The sequence below is a fragment of the Oikopleura dioica genome, chromosome 1 (genome assembly GCF_907165135.1).
Source record: "Oikopleura dioica chromosome 1, OKI2018_I68_1.0, whole genome shotgun sequence".
Classification (NCBI taxonomy): Eukaryota; Metazoa; Chordata; class Appendicularia; order Copelata; family Oikopleuridae; genus Oikopleura; species Oikopleura dioica.
Genome location: NC_137291.1, coordinates 6,557,119 through 6,578,392, shown reverse-complemented (window position 1 = coordinate 6,578,392; position 21,274 = coordinate 6,557,119). Strand labels below are relative to the sequence as shown.

The following is a 21,274-nucleotide window of genomic DNA, read 5'->3' as shown; positions in this document are numbered from 1 at the left end:
GGGAGCCGTTGAAAACATCTTCTTTTCGAACGAGTTGGTTTTTACGACATCTCCGTCAAAAATGATCTCGACGTTCATTTGTTTCTCATCGAAAGCGCTCTGTTGGACAGTGAATGTGTGCCATCCTTCTTCGCAATTGACGTACGCGTTCAATTCATCGAAGTCATTGCCGAGAACGGGAGCGACGATTCGGAGTTCATTGGATGAGCCGTGTTTCTTCCAGATCGTAAAGTAGCGATCTCCGAAGTTTTGGCGACTAGTGCCTGTGTTGACATGCAAAACATTCTCCCACGTTTGAGCGACTCTATTAGTGCATCGTACTTCTGCAGTTATTTTAAATTGATCGTAGCCATTTGTTTTCGCGATCTGATTTCCAGCAAATGGAGTGATTTTGCAGCTGTCAATGTAAGTCTCGCAGTTTTCGAGACCGTCACATGGATCGGAGCCATTTGTGCACTCTTCTGGTATGATTTCAGGAAATTCTTGGTAGTAGAAGTTTCGAACAGCGCTTTTCCATGCAATTTCCCTAAGTTGAGGGCGACGAGACGAGAAAACATCAACTGGTACCTCCGAGAGAACCGCTGAAGTAGCATAAGTATACGAGGCAATTTTATTTCCGTCAATAGAAAAGCTCAAGACGACGACATTCGGGTCATCTTGATCTTGTTTCTGCTCGAGAACATATGTGTTCCACTCGCCATCATTGCAATTGAGGTTTTGATACTTGGCAAATCCTCCTTCGGGAACACCAAGAGCAAAATGAAGTCGTTCATCGCTCGGAAATCTCCATGCAGCGAAGAATCGATCACCTGGCTTTCCTATTTCACCTCCCGCACTCATATCATATGAGTCATATGGAAGATATTCAGCCATCGTCCTTTACTCATGCCATGTGTACATTGAACATCGATAGCGGTTCTGAAATTCGGAGTGGCTTCGATTGTTCCAATTTTATTGGTCGTTGATGGGTTTGAGGTGCAGGAGTCGATGAAAGTTTGGCAATTTTCAAGTCCTTTACATGGGTCAGAACGATTGGTACACTCTTCGGGCTCAATTTCGGGAAATTTTTGGTAGTAAAACTTTCGAACAGCGTAGTCAGAAGCGATTTCTCTCAAACTTGGTCTTCTTGATAAGAAAACATCAACAGATCCGGTGAAGACATCTTTGACACCGTAATATCCGGTCAGAAGAACTTCATCGTCCCTTGAAAAAATCAGCATCACGGTGTTTAGAGAATCTGGAACTTGTCTTTGCTCAAGAGTGTACTTGTTCCATTCGCCATCAACGCAGTTCAAGTTTTTGTACTTGGCGAATCCTCCTTCTGGCGCGCCAAGGGCGAAGTGCAACCGCTCATCATGAGGGAATCTCCATGCAGCGAAGAAGCGATCGCCCGGTTGTCCTATCTCTCCTCCAGCGCTAATGTGAAAGATGTTCAACCATCTTCCATTCGGCATTCCATGGCTGCATTGAATATCGATTGACGATTTGAAGTTAACAGTTGCCTCGATTGTCGAGATTTTGTCCGAAGGAATTGGGTAGGTTTCGCAAGAGTTGATAAAAGTCTCGCAGTTTTCTTTGCCAAAGCAGGGATCGTGACTTTCACTAACATTAATTGAATGACCTTCAAATTTTGTGCCTCCCTCTTTGGATAAACACAGGGCTCTAGGGAAGACTCTGTCCTCGTTCGTATCTGCATGCCATTCGCCATTCTTGTTCATCACAGCGTAGTGATCAATTTGGCCAATAATTGGTCGTGGGCTCTTGAACTGTTTGAATAAAGCTGGTTCTCCAGACGAAAGAGCTTTCCAGTCAGCAGCGATTCCGACTGGGAGATCGCCCATCCATCGGTCGTTGCTGACCCAGAACTCGACAAGAGCGTCATTGAACTCCTGTGTCATTGGTTCGGGAAGGTTCATACCCGCACTTTCGCACTTTTGAACGATCTCTTTGTAAGTGCTATCATGGATGATTTTTGCTCGAAATGAGTTGACGGTTCCATATTTGCCCGTGAAGTGAAAATGAGAAGGAATGCAGGAATTTCCAGCATTTGCGACTAAGAGAAGAGAAGAAAAAAGGATCATTTTTATTTTTCAGTTTTGTGTAATTTAGGGACAGGTGACTAAAATCGCGGGTTTTATAAGAAATAAATGCTCGTAAAAATCTTTTTGGCGTAAATCTGAATTACGCATCTAAATTGACGTAAATATAATTTCGTCATTTGCTAATATTTTCGAATTATTGAAGTCTCAAGTATCGATTCTTCTTTTGAGAGCTAATTACCGTCGTTTTCCATCTTTAGAGCGTTTTTCAGATGACAAGGGTAGACCAAAACGCTCTTAAGTTGGAAAATTTACGATCAAACTAGGATGACAGTGGGAAAAAAATTATGAATGAAAATGCATAAAATGAACTTTTTCGAAAACTCTTAAAATGCATCTGAGGTCATTTTTACCATTTTATGATAAAAAAATTCGATCTTTGAATCAGAGGCTATGATTTCACCTGAAAAAAAGCGTAGAAAACAATTTTTTTCAATGATTTTTCAGATTGAAATAAACGTTATTCTAATTATTAATTAAAAATTCCTAAAAACGCTCTAAAGTTGGGATTTTTTCAGATGAAAAAATATGGAAAATATTGGCAAAAACGCTCTTAAGTGGGAAAACCACGGTAAAATACTGTTGTAACGATAAATAAAACGTTAGTTTTTAGACAACGGAAACTTATTTTGAATATATCATCTCTAAGTTTTTTTCTCAAAACTCACGAAACGCTCATTAGCGCCAAAATAGTCCCCAATTATGTCCCCATTATGAAATATTATATTCAAAAAACTGAAAAATGAAGCTTTTTTCAAGTTTTTTCCTTTTTGCCCTTGAAAACGAGGCGAGAAAACCGAACGTCATCTTGTTAAATGTCGATGATTTCGGCATCGGAGATTTTTCAATTTACAACAGAGAAGCGAAAGTGCCAACGCCGAATATTGACAGAATCGGTAATGAGGGGGTGAAGTTTCTAGCTGCGAATTCGGCTTCAAGTCGCTGCTCGCCGAGTCGATATATGCTCATGACCGGGCGGTACTCGATGAATGATAGTCAGTTTAGAATGATCAACCAAGCGAAAGTTCAGAATATTTTTTGTTGAAACTCTTTATGATCGAAAAAATTATTGAACTTCGAAAATAGGCGAGCCGCATATTGGTGAAATGTTCAAAAAGTCGGGCTACAAGACAGGAATCTTTGGAAAACAGCAACCGTTCCCGATGGGTATAAATCACGAAAATGCTACTCGAGAAGATAACGAAGCAACCACCGCCCGCCGGCTAGAAGCGTTGGAGTACAAGAAAGAAGTCGGTTTGTTGAACTTTCCGAATACGGCCACCGTTCACCAAAAATTCGGATATTACGCACAAAACCCTAAACCAGAAGTTTACGGCTATGATTACGCGTACACGCAGCCTGGTCTTTGCTGCAGCCCCGGCTTATCCTTCGAAAACGGAAGAAGCACTGAACCAGCAGATACTTTGATTCAGCTCCAACCTTATCCAGAAACAACTCCGGTCGAAAACTATTCGCCAAGTGGCCATAACTTCCCCTACACTGGCTATTTCGGCCCGACTGGTCACGCAGAAGAAATCACAGATCCATTTCAGTTGAATAATTATTATCTAACATGGATGCGCCAAACAATCGCTGGGAAGTCCTTCGACAGTCGCGAAATCGAGCAAAAGACGAGCAAAAACTCGAAAATTTCATCGACGAAAATCACGAAGAGCCGTTTTTCGCCTATTACGGAATGAAATCTGGGCACGCACCGTTCAACACGCCTCCTCGATTCCGAAATCAGACGGAAGCAGGGCTCTTTGGAGAAATGGTGATGGAGACGGACGAGATTGTCGGAAAAATTCTTGATAAATTAGAAGAACATGATATTGTGAACGATACTCTCGTGATTTTCATGTGCGACAATGGACCAACTGTAACTGGGAAGAAAATTCTTAGCAACTGGGGGCATAGTCAATGGCGACTTGATTTGCCGGAATCTACTGGTGGACCGGCAAGAACTGTTGAACTCAAGGCATTGGTCGACTTATAGAAAAAAGAATTCGACTTTCGCCTTTTTATGTCGATTAAGGGACTTGTTGTCGATCAAATTATTAGGGTTACAAAAATACAATGGGAGAGGCAAGTCATAGGACTCCATTTTTATGGCGCTATCCGAAGAAATTCGAGCCCAGGAAAGGGTCCAAAAAGCTTGATTTTTCTCAAAGCTAGATTTATCTCAATAAAAGATGATTTTTCTATCATGTTATTTAAAACCCTCGCCAAGAACCATCTACGAGCCAAAGGTTCAAGTTTCCACAGTCGACATCTACGCCACCCTTGCCGACTTAATCGACTACGACTTGGGCTGCAACGAAGCACCAGACAGCAGAAGCCTCTTATCATACCTAGAAACAGGCGAAGCCAGCTACGAAGTGAAAAAGAAACCGATTCTGACACATGCTTACACTCCCGGAGTCGAATCAGATCTGAAAAATGCCGCCATTCGAAAAGAAAACATGAAATACATTCCTGGATCAGAGGAACTGTACAATATCGAATTCGATCCAGAGGAGAACCACAATGTTTTCCACAAATCATGGAACCCCGAAAACAACGAAGACAGAATTAAGTTCATCGCGTATTTGGACGACTACATGAAAGACTGGCTGAACCACATTGATGCGCGAGAAGAGGCGACCAAGAGAGGCCGAGATCAAGAGAACTGCTATCCGCAATTCGAACGATTCAACTGGTTGTAAGATATTTTTCCTCCTGTTTTTTCTACTTCTTCATATTAAAAATATCATCCAGCGCATCTCTTGTTGTATTTCAAATAATAGAAAGTGTTTATTATAAAAAATAATGATAGATACTTTGCTTTGATAGTGTTTCAATCTTGGTAAATATTCTTGATCCAATTGAACGCAGCGATGATGACGAAAGGCTAAAATTATTCTTATGCCACTGTAAGAAGCTGGAAGAATTACAATTGAGGTGTAGAAAGGAACAGCCCAGACAGCTCTGGAGTCGTGATAGGCGATCACTTCAGCCAAAATGTCGGTATAATTTGTATTGGTCGTTCGCGCTTCGAGGCTTCTTCGAGCATCTTCGTCGTTTTTCGTGCATCGATAGGCGATTTCTAAGAAATATTCAGCTTTTATCAATCTTATCCGGGAACTTACCGGTGACATCATTGTTCCAGCAGCAGCCAGCTTGAAGACAGTCAGATTCTCCCCATTCTTTTCATTTTTTTAAACGGTCAGTGCGATATATTTTTACCTTGGCTTTGCCCTTGACCACATCGAACACGATTAAAGGTGCTGCAGGTTCCAGCAAGTGCACAGGCAAAAAGAAGCGAGTACTTCAGCCACATTTTCTCTTTCTTCGCAATTTTTATTTTTATGCTTACACAGAAATTTTATTCTAGAGAGAATCAGATACCATACCATAGACACAATCAGATCACCATAAGCAGGCCCCAGATCATGGTAGAAGGATCAACCACCTAAAAGGTGCACCGTGCACCCTTTTTCGGAATATCACCTCACCCACCTCACCTAAAACTTTTCAAAAATTGTCTTTTTTAGGTGCACCTGAAAGGTGCACCTTTTTCCAATCTATCACCTCACCCACCTCACCTAAAATTTTTGAGATTTGGGACTTTTTTAGGTGCACCTAAAGGTGCACCTTTTTTGTACTTATCACCTCACCTCACCTCACCTAAAAACTAGGTGATTTTGAACCCTGATTGAAGCCATTATATAAGATAAAATCAATCATTTTTGGAAAAAGACGGATGCGAATTATTTGCATTTATCAGCAAGAAAGCGAAGCGGAGCACTAAAGATTCTTATTTTTCGGGAATATCAAAATTTATAGTGATGCTTTTTCTTTTGCAAACTTTTCTCGATATCGGAGCAAGCTATTCGAATTATGAATTGTACAACTTCGACCCCTGCAATTTGTCAAAGTTCCCAGAGCATCATAACGAGAGCCAAATGGTTCATGAAACTGATATTCTACATGTGAAGCAAGTCCCGAGTGAAGAGGAAGATGTCTTTGAGCTAAAGATTCTGTCAAAATTCGACTTTCGTGGTTTTATGCTTCAAGCAAGCTACGATGGTGAACAATCGCCTAAAATTGTTTTGTTAGCATAATTTTAAGGACAGCCCGCTGGAACATTTGAGTCGAAAAATGGGACTGTTTATTCATGTTCTTTGATCATGCACAAGAATAAATCTTACAAAAAGTCCCTTCAGGCTATCTGGGTAAGTTTCTTCCTTGTTTCTTTCATTTATTATAATAATAAACAATTTATTTAGAGAAGCAAAGAAAGACTAGCACATGTCAAATTTACGATTATTTTGGTAAAAAGCTACTTTGAAAACTGGACGATAGAAGAAGTTTCTGTTCATCTTCGGGATAAAATTGAACCAAAAGAAACCACCACTCCCTCTGTCGCCAATGCAGAAGCAACCATTCAAATGATTACCGAGAAAGAATCCGCCGCGGAGACAATTTATGGGCCTTTACCGGAGATGCCTATTGAAAACAAGGAAGAAATGCGTGATCGATACGTTTTCATTTTGAAAGTTGTGCTTTCTTTTTGCTCGGCGAGCTTTGCTTTTCTTTTGATACGGTATAAAATCTCTTTAGTCCGTGAAATAAGAGTATTTCAGCCACGTGCGATTGGTGCTTCGATCAGAAAAGTACGACGTCTACCGAAGCCAACACATTCATCGAATTACCAACGAGTTTTTCACCCCTACTGAGTCTTTTCAAAGTTCCATTCGCCGTTAAATTTATTAAATATTCACAAAAGAAAAATAAATTAAAAGAAGTCTCTCGCGAACCAGTTTCTTCTTGAATCATTCCATCTTGCTCTTGCTGTTCTTCTATTCTTTGCTTCGATTTCTTTGGTCTTAAAATGGTTGAGCGGAGAAAATGAGTGACTTTATCTTCGTTTGCAGCTGCTGCTCCGTAGACTCCTTTGAAAAAGGGTTTGAATAGAAATATTGGCGAGGGTAGTACCTAGAAGCGCGGTTCCTACAATCAACAGAATAACCCCTTGAACTTCTGTTGTGTTTTTACACCAGCAATCTTTGCACTTTGAGTCGATACAGCTAAGCAAGGAGGCGGCTGAAAACAGCACTTGTCACCTCTGATTATTTCCCTGTAATTATCTACCTGTAATGCACAAGCCAAAACCACTTATCAAAAGAATCGCAGAAAGCACCTCCCCGGATTTCATTTATTCGTTTTAATTTCTCTCTTTTTTGACGCCAAAGGAAGCGTATTTACTCTTGCTGGCATGAATCGTAAAATGCCTCGCCAAAGAGAGAGAGCTTTCATTATTTTCAGCGTGAGCTGAGTAATTTCGACAACAATGAAGCAAGCCATTAACAAAGTCAACAGTAATTAAACATTCAAACGAAACTGTCGTGGGAAATAATTCTAGATGGAAATACTGTATATTACTAATTAGAGGAACATTTCAGTGAATTTGTGAATGAGATCTGTACTTGTTGAAGAAGTTTTGATTTCTTTGTTGTTCGAAGCAAAGTTAATTTGGTATTTGACGAGAAATCCTTGGTAGTCTTTGAGGGCTTCGAGTTTTTGCTCTGTTGGAAGTTTTTGTTTGTGTTCGTATTCTTCTTTCCACTTTTGCCAGGAAGGGTCTTTATCGTTAAGGTACTCCTAGAAACGAGTAAAATGATGGGTTTGAAGATGAGCGTCTCTTAAACCTTGATGGAATCGTGTGGCAAGTTGCGGAAGGCTTCCCAAAGAGCGGAAGAGTTGGCGTTGGCAACTTTGTTCCAATGATCGAAGAAAAACTCGTCTTTGCTCGGGCAAAGATCCAGGCCGTTCAAGGACCCGAGAGCCACGGACCAGATTTTGAGACGGAAGGATTTGCAGAACTCCTTTCCTGAAAACGCGTTTTTGTTGAGCTTAACTTGCTCCAACCATTGATAAGTACAGAAGTTTCAGTATCTCTGTCCCCGAGAAAACATCTGTCCTGAATATTTGCGCTTCCAATTATACACCTCTCGTCATCAACGATCATCAGTTTTGAATGAACATAAATTTGCGAGTGAAAAAGCTCATTGTTATGTTTTTCCCATTTGTGAAATGCGGCGATAGTGATGTAATTGTCGAAAACGATTTGTTTTTCAGGATTTTCTGAACTCATCTTTGAGTTGTACAGATCTAACTGATGCTTGATTGAGTGAACTCCTTCTGTCAGGCTGTGGCGCTAGAAAAAGATGATATTCATGTAAGCCTGATAAATAAACCTGGAGATGAAAGAAAAGCTCCTGTTCTGGGGTGTTTCGGTCTTCGAATTTACCATAGAAATCAGCTACTTCTGGCAACACAATGTAAACTTTGAAATCTTCGTCCTTCTCGAAGGCGGTTATTATTCTTGAAGCAATCGAAGCCGCGATCTTATTCTGTATTCTGTTGCTCGAGTTTTGAGATAAAGAAGCGTCAGAAATAAACCATTGCGTTTCAATGTAAATGAATCGTTTTGAATGTTTGATAACTTCACAGTAAGCATTGTAGATGGAGCATTCTTTTTCTTTCAGACCAGTTGAAGATTCTCCAGCAGATCGGAGAACTAAAATGACCTTCAACATGAAGCAATTAATCGCATTTGTCTGACCTTGAATACTTTCCACGTTCGTAGCAAGATCGAAATGACCACCGTATCTTTCCTCGATATTGTAGTCTGCTTCGATGCATTTTAATTGAAGCGCCGGAGTATTATTCAAACGAAAACAGCAGAAACTGTTGATTTTCTCGTTCGAAAAATTCCAGCGCTGGATAAAATGCGCGGCGAGATCGCGAGCACTTTCGCCGAATATTTGGCAAGCATTGTCGTGATACGGAATCCTTATCAAATGCAATTAAATTTATTAAAAAAACTTACCTTTTCAAATCTTTTCGAGGCTTTTCCCAGTCGGGATTCTCAAATGAATTGAAATAATCAGCTCCCTTGAATTTCTCCTCTGAGCTGTCAAAAAGCGAGTATTTGCCGTGCTCCCCATATCTTCCTATGCAAAGGTCAATGCCTCCCAGCAGCGCCATACTTTGATCAACAACTAGAATTTTTTCATGATTCATCCATTGCAAGCCTAAAAAGCCTCCTTTTGTCGCTAGCCGCAAATCTGGATGGGCCAGAAAATAAATATCACCATCTTTAGCAGAGCTCAAAATTTCCCATTCCCATTAGCGGAAGAAAAAATTAGAAGGGAAAATCTATGGACTAATGTTCGCTCCTTCCGCTTCCGCAAAAATCCACATTGATTTTGAACTCTGATCAATCGTGCCAGCTTTAGTCTTTTCCGCGCGGACAGGGTTCGGTAATTTGAGCTCACGCTAAAACTCAAGGAAACAAAGCTTGAGACTCACATTTTTTAATTTGAGTTTTGAGAACTCAGAGATGAGAGCTCGGGTGAGAAATCAATTCTGGCGATCCATGAGCCAATCAAGGAAGCGCTCGCTTAATTTGAGTTTTGAAAACTCAAAACTCTCAAATCTCCCAAAAACTCAAAACTTTCAAAACTCTCAAATCTTCTCAAAATGATTTCTCAAGTCACTTTGAGTTCTCAATTTGAGGAAATTTGAGCGTCTAGCCAAAATGAGTTTTAGCTTGAGCTCAAATTACCGAACCCTGCGCGCGGATGTGTTCTATCAAGTTTTCGCGGTAGATCTTGTTCTTTCTTTTGACTGCTGTGTAGAATCTAGTGAATCTGAGGATGTACTCCAAGTTACTGTTGAAGACGAGGATAAAAATCTTGACGCCTCTTCGGACCGCTTCTTTCAGGGATTTCTCCAACGTGACTCGCTGCTCAGTCCGTATCAGTTCTATTTGGGGCATGAACCACCAGCCAGCGATGAAGATCTCTTCCTTGGCCGAATCTATCGCCTCCTTGACCGCAACGAAATAGTCCTCCCCGCAAATGAACCATCTCGCCCTAGAACCTTTTCTCGTCGGGGCAAACGAGCCATGGGAGTTTTCAATTTCGATCATGCTGTCTTCGACCCGTTATTGTTTTTGATCTCTCTGCTTCTTGGTATTTATCTCAGTAGCTCTTCGGAAAAGCATCGAAGCTCATAAACGGATATAAAAAAATAATTTTCATTTGTCGTGAATAACTCTAGTTCTTAAAGTGAATTCTATGGGATTTGCCCACGATTTCCATTATTAAAAAGCTTTTCTACCGCCCGGGACAAGTTATTTTTGAGCAAAATAAACTGCTAACAAGATGATTTTTAGTAAAAACGAGACTAATCGAAAGAAAAGGCGAAGACTCGAAAATTTTTCTTTTTACTGATGACAACGGTTCTAATGAGCTGCTTTATCTTCGCATGAAAGACGATAATTCTGGTAAGTTATCATGGTTAGGGTTAGGGTTAGGAGTAGACAGTAGGAAATAAAGACCAGTCGAACAATAAGGAGGCTTCCACTGACGTCGCATCATCAGTTGAAGATTTGGAAGAAACTGACTTGAAAAAAGAAGAATGTATGGAACGTGAAGTGGAAAGGAGCTCTTGCTCATCAACTAAAGCGAATTCGGTGGATAATGACACCTTCCGGAAAGAATGACTTGAGATTTTCACGATGTGTCAAATCTGTTTCGAGTAAGATTTATGCTAACATTAATCAAATCAAGTAACAATAATTCAGATACTACGATGATGAAAAACATGCAAAATACTCACACGCCTGTGGCCATTGTTGCTGCTTGACATGCATGAAGATGGAGTTTGCTCGTCAAAGAGAAAGTTAATAATTTTAATTTACAACACTCTTGCCAACAATTTTTAGTGAGAAGAAAGAAGTTCTACTGCCATTGCGGGTTTGAGATCCACGAGAAAAAGATCATCCGAATGTTCGCGTGAATAATTTGAATCGTCCTGAGACATTTTGAATGAAAAAGAGTTATTTTCAATAAATGACGTCCAATCTCGAAGAGATAAGAAAATGTATCAAAGAGAGTGACATAACAATAAGTACCAGACGATATACAATCAAATTGACCTCTGTCGAGGCTTTTCATGGAAACACTTTGAGCATTCCAGGAAGCTATGCTAAAATTCAACGAGGGTGCCTGTCGGATTTCATCGATAGTAAAATTGAGAGAAGAGGCGTTGATTCGAAAATTCTTTTGCTTACTGATAACGGTTCTAATGAGCTGCTGATGCTCCGCATGGTAGATGACAATTCTGGTAAGTTTTCATGATTAGGGTTAGGGTTAGGGTAAGATGAAGAATAATGTTAACCTCTTATATTATATTAGTAATATATTTAATAGCACCGTTTCGTAACTCTTCAAGAAGAATACAGTCTCACTCCTTACAGTTGCTTCTATTCGAAACCTCTGTCACCGAAAAAAATGCATTGGAGGGGGCTCCTGATCGACTAGGCTGGATTTGGGACAGCAAAAAAGCGAAACAAGCGGATGGGAAGAGACGAATGTTCATCAAGAATAGGAAGTTAGTTTTCGAACCTCCTCTTGAGACAATTTCTGGCACATATGAAATCCCTGATTGGGTTGAAGAAGAAGATAAAAAGTCCCGAGAGAAAAAATCAGCTCGTGGTACCAACCAAAAGAAAGGAAAAAAGAAGAAGCAGAACAAGAAATTAAATAAAAGACCATCAACTCAACAACACGATGTTCAGGATAAATTATCAAGCAGCCAAGCCGAGTGTTCCTCATCTCGAGATACTGAAGAACAGTAATCTTTTTCAAAAAAACTTTTTGAGAATCTTTTAGCTCGAACTTGACAACGGCGATGTAGCAGACTTGGTGACAGAAGACAATGAAGACCGCCCAAGCAACGAGGAACCTTCCAATGAAATGGCCTCTTTAGCTGAAGATCTTGACGGAACCCACTTGGAAGAGGAAGAATGTCCGGAACCTGAGGTAGAAAAAAACACTAGAGCAAAGTCGGTCGACAAGAAGACCCTCCAAAGAGAACGACTTGAGGCTTTCATGATGTGTCAAATCTGCTACGAGTAAGATTCATGCTCACATTCATCAAAAAAAAATTACAATTCAGATACTACGATGATGGAAAACGCGCAAAATACTCGCATGCCTGTGGCCATTGTTGTTGCTGGACTTGCATGAAAATGGAATTTGCTCGTCAACGAAATAGTAAATATTTATAATTGAATATTCTGGCCAACACTATTTTAAGTCGGAAGAAAGAAGTTCTACTGCCATTGCGGATTCGAGATCCACGAGAAAAAAATCATCCGAATGTTTGCTTGAAATTTTTTTTGTTTTCAAATTGACTAAAAGTTTACAAGCAGCTTTATTTCTTGGCCATAAAGGCCAAATTTTGATTGTGTGATTTCATACAATAAAACAGTGCACAGTTTATACAAATCTCTTTTTATATTTTGTCTTCTTTATCGTTTTGAATTATTTTCGGGGGTTTTTGGGCTTCGTGTTTTTACAGTGGAGATTTTTGATTTTTTTTATTGTATTTACAGTTATTTATTTATTCATTATTCATTTTTCGGACTCGAAATTCTACTGAATGTTCATTTTTCAACCTTTTTTCAAGATTGCTTAGTTTGAACACGTGGCGAAAATTTGAGAAATAAATGAAGTAATCTCGAGTTATATAAATAAGTTAAAGGATCGCTTTTTGGCTTGTGGCAAATTGGGTGGGGCTGTTTTCGTGTTTGTGTTGATTTGGGCAAAGTTGGTTTCTTTGTGTGTTCATCCGAGGTTCGATTTTTTTACCTTTTTCGGTAGCCTAAACACGGGAATCAAGGAAGATCAATTCAGGGAAAGTTAAAAAGGAAAAACTAAACACCACGTTTTGGCATTTCCAAAACTCGCGATAACTCGAAAAGATAACTGTAGTTGAGCGGAGAAGCAGCTGAGGCCCGGATGCTCAATCACAATTATCACTCTTTTACAAACAAAAAAGTTCAGGTTTATGATAAACAGAAAACTGGGACTATACCAATTTTTGGAAATGGATTTTTGGATGACAAATAAGATTGCTGTATTTGGCCTACCGGCCAATCAAAACCCTTTCCAAAAAATCTGTTCCAAAAATTGGTTCTACCCGAAAACTGAGCTTTTTCGGTTTTTGAACTTTGGGATTCCAAAAGTTTTCCAATTCAAAATTGGCTGATGATTTTGTTTTTCTAACCGGTTGAAATCAAGAATCTTTTAGAAAAACCTTCGGCTTCGTCCACCCTTTCGGCCGGATTGTTTATGGGCGGGTTCTGAAAGAAATTTTTGTCATTCAAAAACTTCTAGTTTTTTTTTTGGTTAGCGGGTTCAATGATCTTTTTAATCAACGATCAGTTGTTTTTTATTACAAACAAACTGTACTTTAAGCATGTAAGTAGCTAGATAAGAGTTAATTTGATATGTTCAATACACTGTATTGTTCTACTACTGTATGAAATGAGCGAGCTAGATGGCTTGATTCATTGAATCAACTCAAAAAGACTCAAGCTACTTTGTTTCTTACTGTATTTGAATTTTAAGTACTGATCCTATTATTGCTCGCCCACATCCAACTAATCGTGTCTAACCTTCAAGAATACTCCTGATCCAAGGAATGTAGTGAGAAAGTCGAGTATAAACGCCGGGGAAATTTGCTTGTGCGCATTGATTTCCTCCCATGACCAGTCCGTGGACTCGGCCGTCGCAGATAGCTGGTCCTCCAGAATCGCCCTTAAATTTTGCTATGGAAGTGGTTTTGAGGACTTCCCTACCTGGCAAGAGTCCTGACCGCCAGTCATGTAGCCAACGCACATGATGTCCTCGTGAATCGCTCCGGCGTATGAATTCGGCGCGTTGCATCGATCCGTGTCGATGATCGGCAAGTCGACGCACTGAAGAGATTGAGCTTCGGTATACTCACCTGGTGTGGCGTTGGTGTTGCCCCAGCCGCAGACTTCGCACTTGCTTCCTGGCGCCAAATCGTGCATGAAAGAGGGGAGGACGGCGGGCTCGATGAAATTTCCCATTCCTTTGTTCTGAAAAAATAGAATGAAGTAGAATAAGGGTATCGCAGTGTTAATTCAAAGAAAAGCCATTTGGAAAATCAGCTTAGCGATCCCTACCCCCTTAAAATCGGACTCATCAGATGGACACTTATTACATAATCACTTGAAAATTGGATTCCCGAAATAGTCAAAAAAAAAGAATCGAGAAAAAACTAACGTGTCCATCTCGCTTTTAAGATGACAGCTTCCTGACGCGTTTTTATCATAAATTAAATTCAATTTCAAAATCCACCTATTTTCGCCCTTTTATGATAAATTTCTGTCACTTTTGGGTTCCTTCATTTTCACTTTTTAAAACGTCACTTCACCGAAATCAAGAAATTATAAGAACAACGGTGATGGGCGATTTGGTGATAATGCTGCCAAATCTTGCAAATTGAGGGGTTGCAAAAGACGGGATGGAACTTTGTCGGTCAGAAAAAGTGAAAAAGAATGGGCGAAAGCGGATCGAATCGAATGTCATTTTCATAACCACTCACGTGTCCGTTTTTTCCACCGAAAAAAAGTTGAGAACACTTTCTTTTTTGAAAAGAAGATCGACATGTTTCTCCTTAAGGAGTCCTTAATAAGGACCCCCCCCCCGTCAACAATTTTCGAAAAATCTATTTTCGAAATTCCAAAATTTTGACCCCGGAAATGGATTCTATTATTTTTCGGAGCGGGTTGATAATTTTAAGCGTAGAGGGATTAGTGGGTACTGATAACTTCATTTATGAATTCGAATTACAGTTATTTTCCAGGCCCTTTTTATCTATGGGTATCGTTTTTAGTGCCTGAATTTCAAAATTCTTTGGAGAAAATTCCAACTTACGTTGCATTTGATCTTCATCATCATAATATCATGCGAGATTCCATGGTACATTGGATGCGGAACCGTAGCCACAACTTTGCAGGCTCTTTCCCGCTTCGAGTCCTGTCTCAAATTGTGCTCTCCAAGAACTGCGAAAAGATTTCTGAAGCAAAAGTGTTCAAAAAGTTGAGGTTGAAGAATGTGCGACTCACTTTTTCTTGCAATGCGCCGCGGTGAGAACCCATTTCGGATGGATCAGAACACCGCCACAATGATGAGTAGGAGCACGGTTCTAGCGCACGATTTTACAACTTTGGAATTTACAAGAGAAAAATTTTTTCTTTGATAAAAAATTTGAAGATCTAAAATTAGAATTGTAAGATCTTGGATTAAATTTTCCGCGGAAATTCGAAAATGGATAGATTCAAGTTTGCGAGCCCGCGAAAAATCTTGAATTTGTAAAGCCGTGTCTTTGCGCGGGTTTGAACTGAGACCATGTATTTCTTCGAGTTAGCGATCGCGTCTTGACCATTGATGATTCGGTTGGTTTTTGAGAACTCGCACACTAAAGAATTTTTTTATCGGAAAGCCCTCATCTTTGTTTGATAAAGAAAGATAAGCGGCTTATCATAAGCCCTAACCCTAACCCCTACGCGCTAGGTATTTTTTGGACCAGCCAATTAACGCCGGAACGCATAAAATTTTTTCAACGTCGAACGCAGGTCGTACCAATTTATTGGTATGCCCATTTCACCCCTTTTTAACAATGAAACTGATTAGCTCACTGTATTAATGATATGAATAAATAATTCTCAGACGCTAAGCTTCAATTTTATTCTCATATTATACCCATATCATAACATAAATATGAGTAAATATGCAAATTTCCAAATGTGTCGAAATGGCATTAAAGGGCGTTGTACCAATTAATTGGTCGCCATGCGTTTCGGCGTTAATTGGTTGAAATGCGGGTAATGGTTAAGTCTTTGGTCAACCCAAGCCAACCCTTACCCTTACCCACAGTAGTCCTAACCCTAACCCAGAGGTTTATGATGGCGAAATCATGGAAATTTTTGAAACTTTATTTTAAAAAGAATGTCCTAAGATAGACCTTGAGTTACGAAAAGACAAAAACTAACAAGAAATAACTCTATCGTCTAAAATTTATAAGCGGCCTCAAGAATATGTGGCCAGAGCAGATAACAACGACTTATCCTTTCTTTCTTACTTGGAACAATGTCACTTTTGTCCTCGTGTTCTTCCATATTCATCCTCCAATGGCACCTTCCATTCTGATCGTTGCACTTGCAAGTCTTTCGATAATCCTTGTAGTTGAAAAGAGTTCTATTTCGCGGATTGAAAAATCTGCTTCAATCTCAAATTCTAGTCGATCCGAATAACCAAATTCAACGGATTTTCGCGGCGCGTTTAGATTCTAGCGCCGGTTGCACAACAATTAGTTACCCTTTGGTGAACGTGGTGGGCGCCAATTACGACTTTTTTACTGATTAGAAAATGGCGTGAAATCAACTTGGCCGGAAGATTTCCAGTGATCCCTTTTTAATCGACCTTGTCTGTCAAGAACAACTAGAGATACGTAGTTTTGGACGATCGACAACTTTTTCTTTCACAAAATTTTTAGAATTCTTATTTTTTAACATAATTTGGCGCTAGAGCCAAATTTTTGCCAAAAGAAAAAATGTCAATTTTAATCCAACGTTCCTTTTAGCTCCAACTTCTGTAAAACCACGATTGCATTTTGCAAAGCAGTCCAAATTATTGGCAACAATATTCGTGCCTTCAAATTCGAGGGGACAGTTCCAAGCTCCATTGTCGAATTGCGGTAGTAAGCTCTTGTCGCATCCGCCTAAATTCAAAAATAACTATGCTTAAAAATGAGGGTTCCGGAGATGATGAGTCCGGAAAGCTGAACTTCCGTGGCGGTGCGCTAAACGGGTATGAGAAAAGAGAAAAAAACTCACGTTCGCAGACGACATCTCGAAGGGCGATCTTCTCCCGAGTGTGTGATTCTTTTAGCTCCCAGTTTCCGTCGCCTAAAAAAATCAATATAATGCAGAAACAGAAACACTTAAAAATTTTGTCAGTTGAACCATAATAAAGTATAAACGTAAGAGAGTGCGCCTGAAGTTTAATTCTGAAGTGAACTTTGAACACGATCACATGGGGAAGACAACTTGATAATTCTTGCAGTAATTAACTGCTTGTCAGCGATACAGAAGTCTAACAAAATGTGACTACTTCTGTAACTTATCACAGAAATAGATAACGATATTATTCATATTTGTCTTTTTATCTTTTATGGATGCACAAAAGGAATAAGCAAAATTATAAAGAATTATGGCAATGAATCATTGACCGTCATTTAAGCTTAGCCCGCAAAAAATGAATACCCTTAGTTTTCAAAAAGTATTCGTACTTTGGGAGCTGATATCACATTTTAACCGTTTATCGAACGTCTGGCGTACTTTAACGGGCTAAGCTTCAAGGTCTTCTGTTTATGATGCTCACAAAGGTTTGTACAGTCAATTTCTCCTGCGATGCTTTTTGCGGTGACGAATATATGACTCGGATTCAAAGAGAAGCTAACAAATGCAAGAAAACAGCGCAAACTACCTTTCGCGAGTGCATTAAAACTTGTTTGGACCAAAATTGCCTTATGACATGCAAAAGTGAATTGACTTCTCATCTCAAAGACTGCCCTAGCTCCAAGAATGAATTCGACAAAAATATCACTTATCAACTTGAAACAATTGATGTTTTTGATGATGGAAAGAGTTCATATATCACTTAAAATAATAAACTTGTATTCGTTCTTTAAATAATTTCTCTTGAACTTCATCGAAGACAGAAGAATATAACGTTGGAGAAAAGATCGAGCACCGTGACCCCTAAAGATGATATAAATTTATCTGAAGGAGAATCTTCTTTGCTTGAAAGTGTCAAGACCCTTACAAATCTCGTCGCGACTCTTCAAACAGAAAAAAATGACATTGCATCTCAAGTGACCTTATTGAAAGAAAATTTGATCGAGGAGAAAGATGAAAATTCGAAACTCGAATCAAGGTTAATATCTATCCTTAACTTCCTTTTATTTATAATTTTTGAAGAATCAATATTCGTGAGATTGAGAATTTTTTTCTAAAAAATCAAACATCAATATGCAGAACCAAGAAACACCGGCTCATCAATTTTCAAATACGATTAGAGAAGAAAATCGACGACGAAAAAGCAAAGAATCAAAAACTTGAAATGGAAATCAATGCATTGAAAATTGAAAATGAAAAACTTGCCGATGAAAAATCGCGCCTGGAAAAGTCTCAATTGTCAGAAAAAGAAAAAGAGCTTGAAAGACTGTCAGCTGATCTTGGACCGCTTGGAGGTGCTGGACACTTCTTTGGAAACGATAAAAAACTAAGTCATGGCGGACGAAGAGATGAAATGGAAGAAAAAGATATCCGTAATGCTCTTAATCTTCTTCTTCTCGGCGCGAAAAAAGTCAATTTTAAGGAAAGAAGTTTTTATCGATTCCATACACCAGCCCGTTTTTTCTACCTAGAAAGTAATTTTTGAAAAAAAAACCTTCGCGAAGATGTATTGGAATAACTCTTGGGAAGTCGAAGAGTCTGGTTGGCAGCATAATTTTGATAATCATGAAAATAGTTATTATTTCAGGCTAAGCAAAAACGGTGAAATACTCAAATATTCCAACTCTTAATGTTATTAAGGCACTGGTGTTCCAATCAATTTAACGACTGACTTCATCCAAAAAGATGGAAAAGAAACAAGAATAAGAACCGGGATGAGTATGCTTGATGGTCAAGCAATAATCAATGAAAGTAAAAATGAGTACTTTATCCGATATAATATTGAGATCCTCTAAATAAAATTATTTTAATTATCTCTTACAAGATTACCACTCTCATTAATCGCTTTAATTTCGAGAAATATGAAAAAAATACTAACGCTCAATAGAATATAAATTTGAAAATAAATAATGAGCTCTATTTTATACAAACTTATTAATAATAAGTTATTATGCTTAGATATTATCTACTTACGGCATCTGATGGCTCTTGAAACTCCAGGTCGCATTATATAATAATTATCTCCACTTGGCTCGTGTTTTCCACAAGTCGCAAAGCATTTTGCCTTATTTGGGACATCCTTAGCATTTTCCAGATCGAAGGATTCTCCAGATTTTAACTGACAGCTCCAGCTTCCGCTTGTTTTGCCTTCAGAGTTCACAATTCCGGGCATATTTTCCTTCGAGCAAGCATCATCAGCGAGAACCAAGGCTTTATAAGAAAGCGTGGCAACTAAGTGCCTCCACAGAATCATCTCTTTTAGAGCTCTCCGGCTGTCTTAGTCTTCTTGCCTGTCCGAGCAAAGTAGCTTTACAAGCTTTATTGATCGCTCAGTTTAATACAGCATTCCGGCGAGCGACAGCGGAATTTTTTACACAAGCTTTCTAAATATAAACGTTAGTACTGGAATCTTATCAATTCCAAGCTCTAGAATTAGTGCAGATGCCATCGACCTAGGCGGGGCAGACAAAACTGAACAATTTGGACCAAAAAAATCCTAAAAAATTGAAAAAATTGAAAAATATTTCTAAAGAATAAGATTCATTTTAGAAAAAAAAATCGATCCCGTTCAACCCTTTTTGCAATAAAAATATTCTTCAACTACATGTGGCTTATCTCAAGTCGGAAAAAATTGACTAGGAGTGGCGCCGCATCTGAAGAGAACGAGATTATGCAATAATTCTGCTCGTCACTTGGCAAAATGAACCTTTTTATGATGTTCGTTCTTATCTAACAGAGTCGAGAAACGATAATTCTTAAGCCGACCATCGTGTTTCTTGATAACTGAGTGGAAAACCCTAACCCTTATCCTAGCCCTTACCCAATCAATCCAAAATCGATTTATGAACCAATTTTAAGGTCAAAGAAAGAAGGTACTCTTTTCCTTAATTGGTCAGCAATAGACTCAAAAAAAGCTCAAGCTTCTAAGAGGGCGTATTGTTTCAAGTTTTATGTCTCGCAATGCTGTCCGCTGCGGATGAGGGCTGAGGCGGATGATCCGAGTATTAGAAAGCGAATCAGGCTGCAGGTCGCTCCGGTTACTATCTGCCCCAGAAAAAGAAAAGAAAAGAAACGAAGAAGCTGGTAACATATGGCGCAATCGCACTCAACTGCGGCTTAGGGTTGAGGTCAGGTTTATGAGCACCTTTATTTCAAGTTGAGCGAGTTGGTTTTTCAAATTTGAAATCTTATTAAAATTATTTCAATAATTAAAAAAAAAAAGAAATTTCCAAAGAAAAAGGCCTTCTCTTTCTCTTGATTTAAAAAAATAAGGGTGTTCACTCTGTTATGAATATGGGGTTCAGCTAAGTTTATTTCCCTCAAATCCTCAAAAATCGAGTAAATTTTAAGCCTCTCTCTAATGAATCAAAATCGCGCTCCCCATAATTCTGACATTGACTTGTCAAACAATTCCCGGTCCGACGGGGCTCAGCAACACCGCTCCGTGGATTCATTAACTTGATTTAGCTTATCCGGCAAAAACAAGGAAAAGCTTGGAAATTCTAAATCTGGCTTGCCAACAACATTAATTTTCTTCTAAAAGATTTGAACTGTAATCAAATTTTAGCCTCTCGTTGCTCTGTTTTTGCCGGAAACATCAACGATATTATAACTTTTCAGCGTTTCTAGCGACGTTTCCTCGATTCTTGAGCATTTTTCTCTCTTGGTTACCTTTATAAACTTCTTTCTTTAATTCTTCTTAAATCAAATTTTTTGATTTTAGGTTCTTTTACGTCGTTTCTCTCGATTTTCTTCAAAAAATATAAATATACAGTAAGGTCTTTTATTTGAATGTCGGACAATGCCGGACAATAAATCTGTCTGTGTTCTTCAGAGAAAAGTGATAGGGCAAATAGGAGGAGCCCTTGATGATGATAGCAGCGGGCGAGCGCGCTCGGCGGGAGATCGCGCTTGGACTCTCGGGCGCCCAGCTCTTCGGGGGCGCAGGTGATCTTGCAAAGGTGATCTGGAATCGGGAAGGAAGTCACCGTGGAAGACAGATCTTCATGGACAATTCAAGAACCGCTATCTTTTTCTCAGAAAACAGGCTGTTTGTGACCTCACTAAAATCATACTATCTCAGATAGAAGGTCCTTCACACCGAATATCATAAAGAATACCATAACACTTTCTTAAGTATCTTCCATTTTTATTTTTTAAAAAGAAATAATCGTGAATGAAATAGACTATTCCCCCCGTCTCAGACATAATTGTACCAACGGGCCTGGCCTCCCCTTCGGGTCGGCTTGGCCCCGTCTAAGACTAAATTGTACAAACGGGCCTGGCC

The 21,274-nt window shown here is 39.2% G+C and overlaps 4 protein-coding genes and 2 long non-coding RNA genes across 8 annotated transcripts; 2 read left to right on the top strand and 4 right to left on the bottom strand.

Annotated features, from left to right (window-relative positions):
• The first annotated feature begins 3,795 nt into the window (after positions 1 to 3,795).
• Positions 3,796 to 4,804, top strand: LOC145711827 (N-acetylgalactosamine-6-O-sulfatase-like). The gene is made up of 2 exons (XM_081789515.1): positions 3,796 to 4,077; positions 4,292 to 4,804. The coding sequence occupies exons 1-2, from the start codon at positions 3,796 to 3,798 to the stop codon at positions 4,802 to 4,804; spliced, it is 795 nt and encodes a 264-aa protein (XP_081645641.1).
• Positions 4,805 to 4,862: 58 nt separating this feature from the next.
• On the bottom strand, positions 4,863 to 5,441 carry LOC145696326 (uncharacterized). The gene is made up of 4 exons (XM_081773350.1): positions 5,325 to 5,441; positions 5,228 to 5,284; positions 5,033 to 5,184; positions 4,863 to 4,989 (listed from the first exon to the last, which is right to left on the bottom strand). The coding sequence occupies exons 1-4, from the start codon at positions 5,416 to 5,418 to the stop codon at positions 4,936 to 4,938; spliced, it is 357 nt and encodes a 118-aa protein (XP_081629476.1). The 5' UTR covers positions 5,419 to 5,441; the 3' UTR covers positions 4,863 to 4,935.
• A 1,369-nt stretch (positions 5,442 to 6,810) lies between these two features.
• LOC145711416 (uncharacterized) lies at positions 6,811 to 7,347 on the bottom strand. Its single transcript, XR_014135184.1, has 3 exons — positions 7,233 to 7,347; positions 7,077 to 7,184; positions 6,811 to 7,033 (listed from the first exon to the last, which is right to left on the bottom strand). It is a non-coding gene; the product is annotated as an uncharacterized LOC145711416 (long non-coding RNA).
• A 462-nt stretch (positions 7,348 to 7,809) lies between these two features.
• LOC145711825 (uncharacterized) lies at positions 7,810 to 10,263 on the bottom strand. The gene is made up of 5 exons (XM_081789514.1): positions 9,712 to 10,263; positions 9,311 to 9,422; positions 8,974 to 9,241; positions 8,339 to 8,936; positions 7,810 to 8,298 (listed from the first exon to the last, which is right to left on the bottom strand). The coding sequence occupies exons 1-5, from the start codon at positions 10,075 to 10,077 to the stop codon at positions 7,912 to 7,914; spliced, it is 1,731 nt and encodes a 576-aa protein (XP_081645640.1). The 5' UTR covers positions 10,078 to 10,263; the 3' UTR covers positions 7,810 to 7,911.
• Positions 10,264 to 11,006: 743 nt separating this feature from the next.
• Positions 11,007 to 12,222, top strand: LOC145711824 (uncharacterized). The gene is made up of 3 exons (XR_014135203.1): positions 11,007 to 11,276; positions 11,363 to 12,066; positions 12,111 to 12,222. It is a non-coding gene; the product is annotated as an uncharacterized LOC145711824 (long non-coding RNA).
• Positions 12,223 to 12,367: 145 nt separating this feature from the next.
• On the bottom strand, positions 12,368 to 20,840 carry LOC145710886 (trypsin-like). Of its 3 annotated transcripts, none has more exons than XM_081788594.1 (12): positions 20,659 to 20,840; positions 18,961 to 19,370; positions 16,864 to 16,935; positions 16,606 to 16,748; positions 16,110 to 16,227; positions 15,354 to 15,446; positions 15,094 to 15,175; positions 14,903 to 15,044; positions 13,798 to 14,061; positions 13,615 to 13,756; positions 13,224 to 13,299; positions 12,368 to 12,818 (listed from the first exon to the last, which is right to left on the bottom strand). In XM_081788594.1, exons 2-11 carry the CDS (start codon positions 19,238 to 19,240, stop codon positions 13,244 to 13,246), a joined length of 1,392 nt encoding a protein of 463 aa, XP_081644720.1. In that variant the 5' UTR covers positions 19,241 to 19,370; positions 20,659 to 20,840; the 3' UTR covers positions 12,368 to 12,818; positions 13,224 to 13,243. The 3 variants fall into 3 exon arrangements, with proteins under 3 accessions (XP_081644720.1, XP_081644718.1, XP_081644721.1); XM_081788592.1 differs by having other exon boundaries at positions 13,254 to 13,299; XM_081788595.1 differs by lacking the exon at positions 13,224 to 13,299.
• Between the last annotated feature and the right edge of the window lie 434 nt (positions 20,841 to 21,274).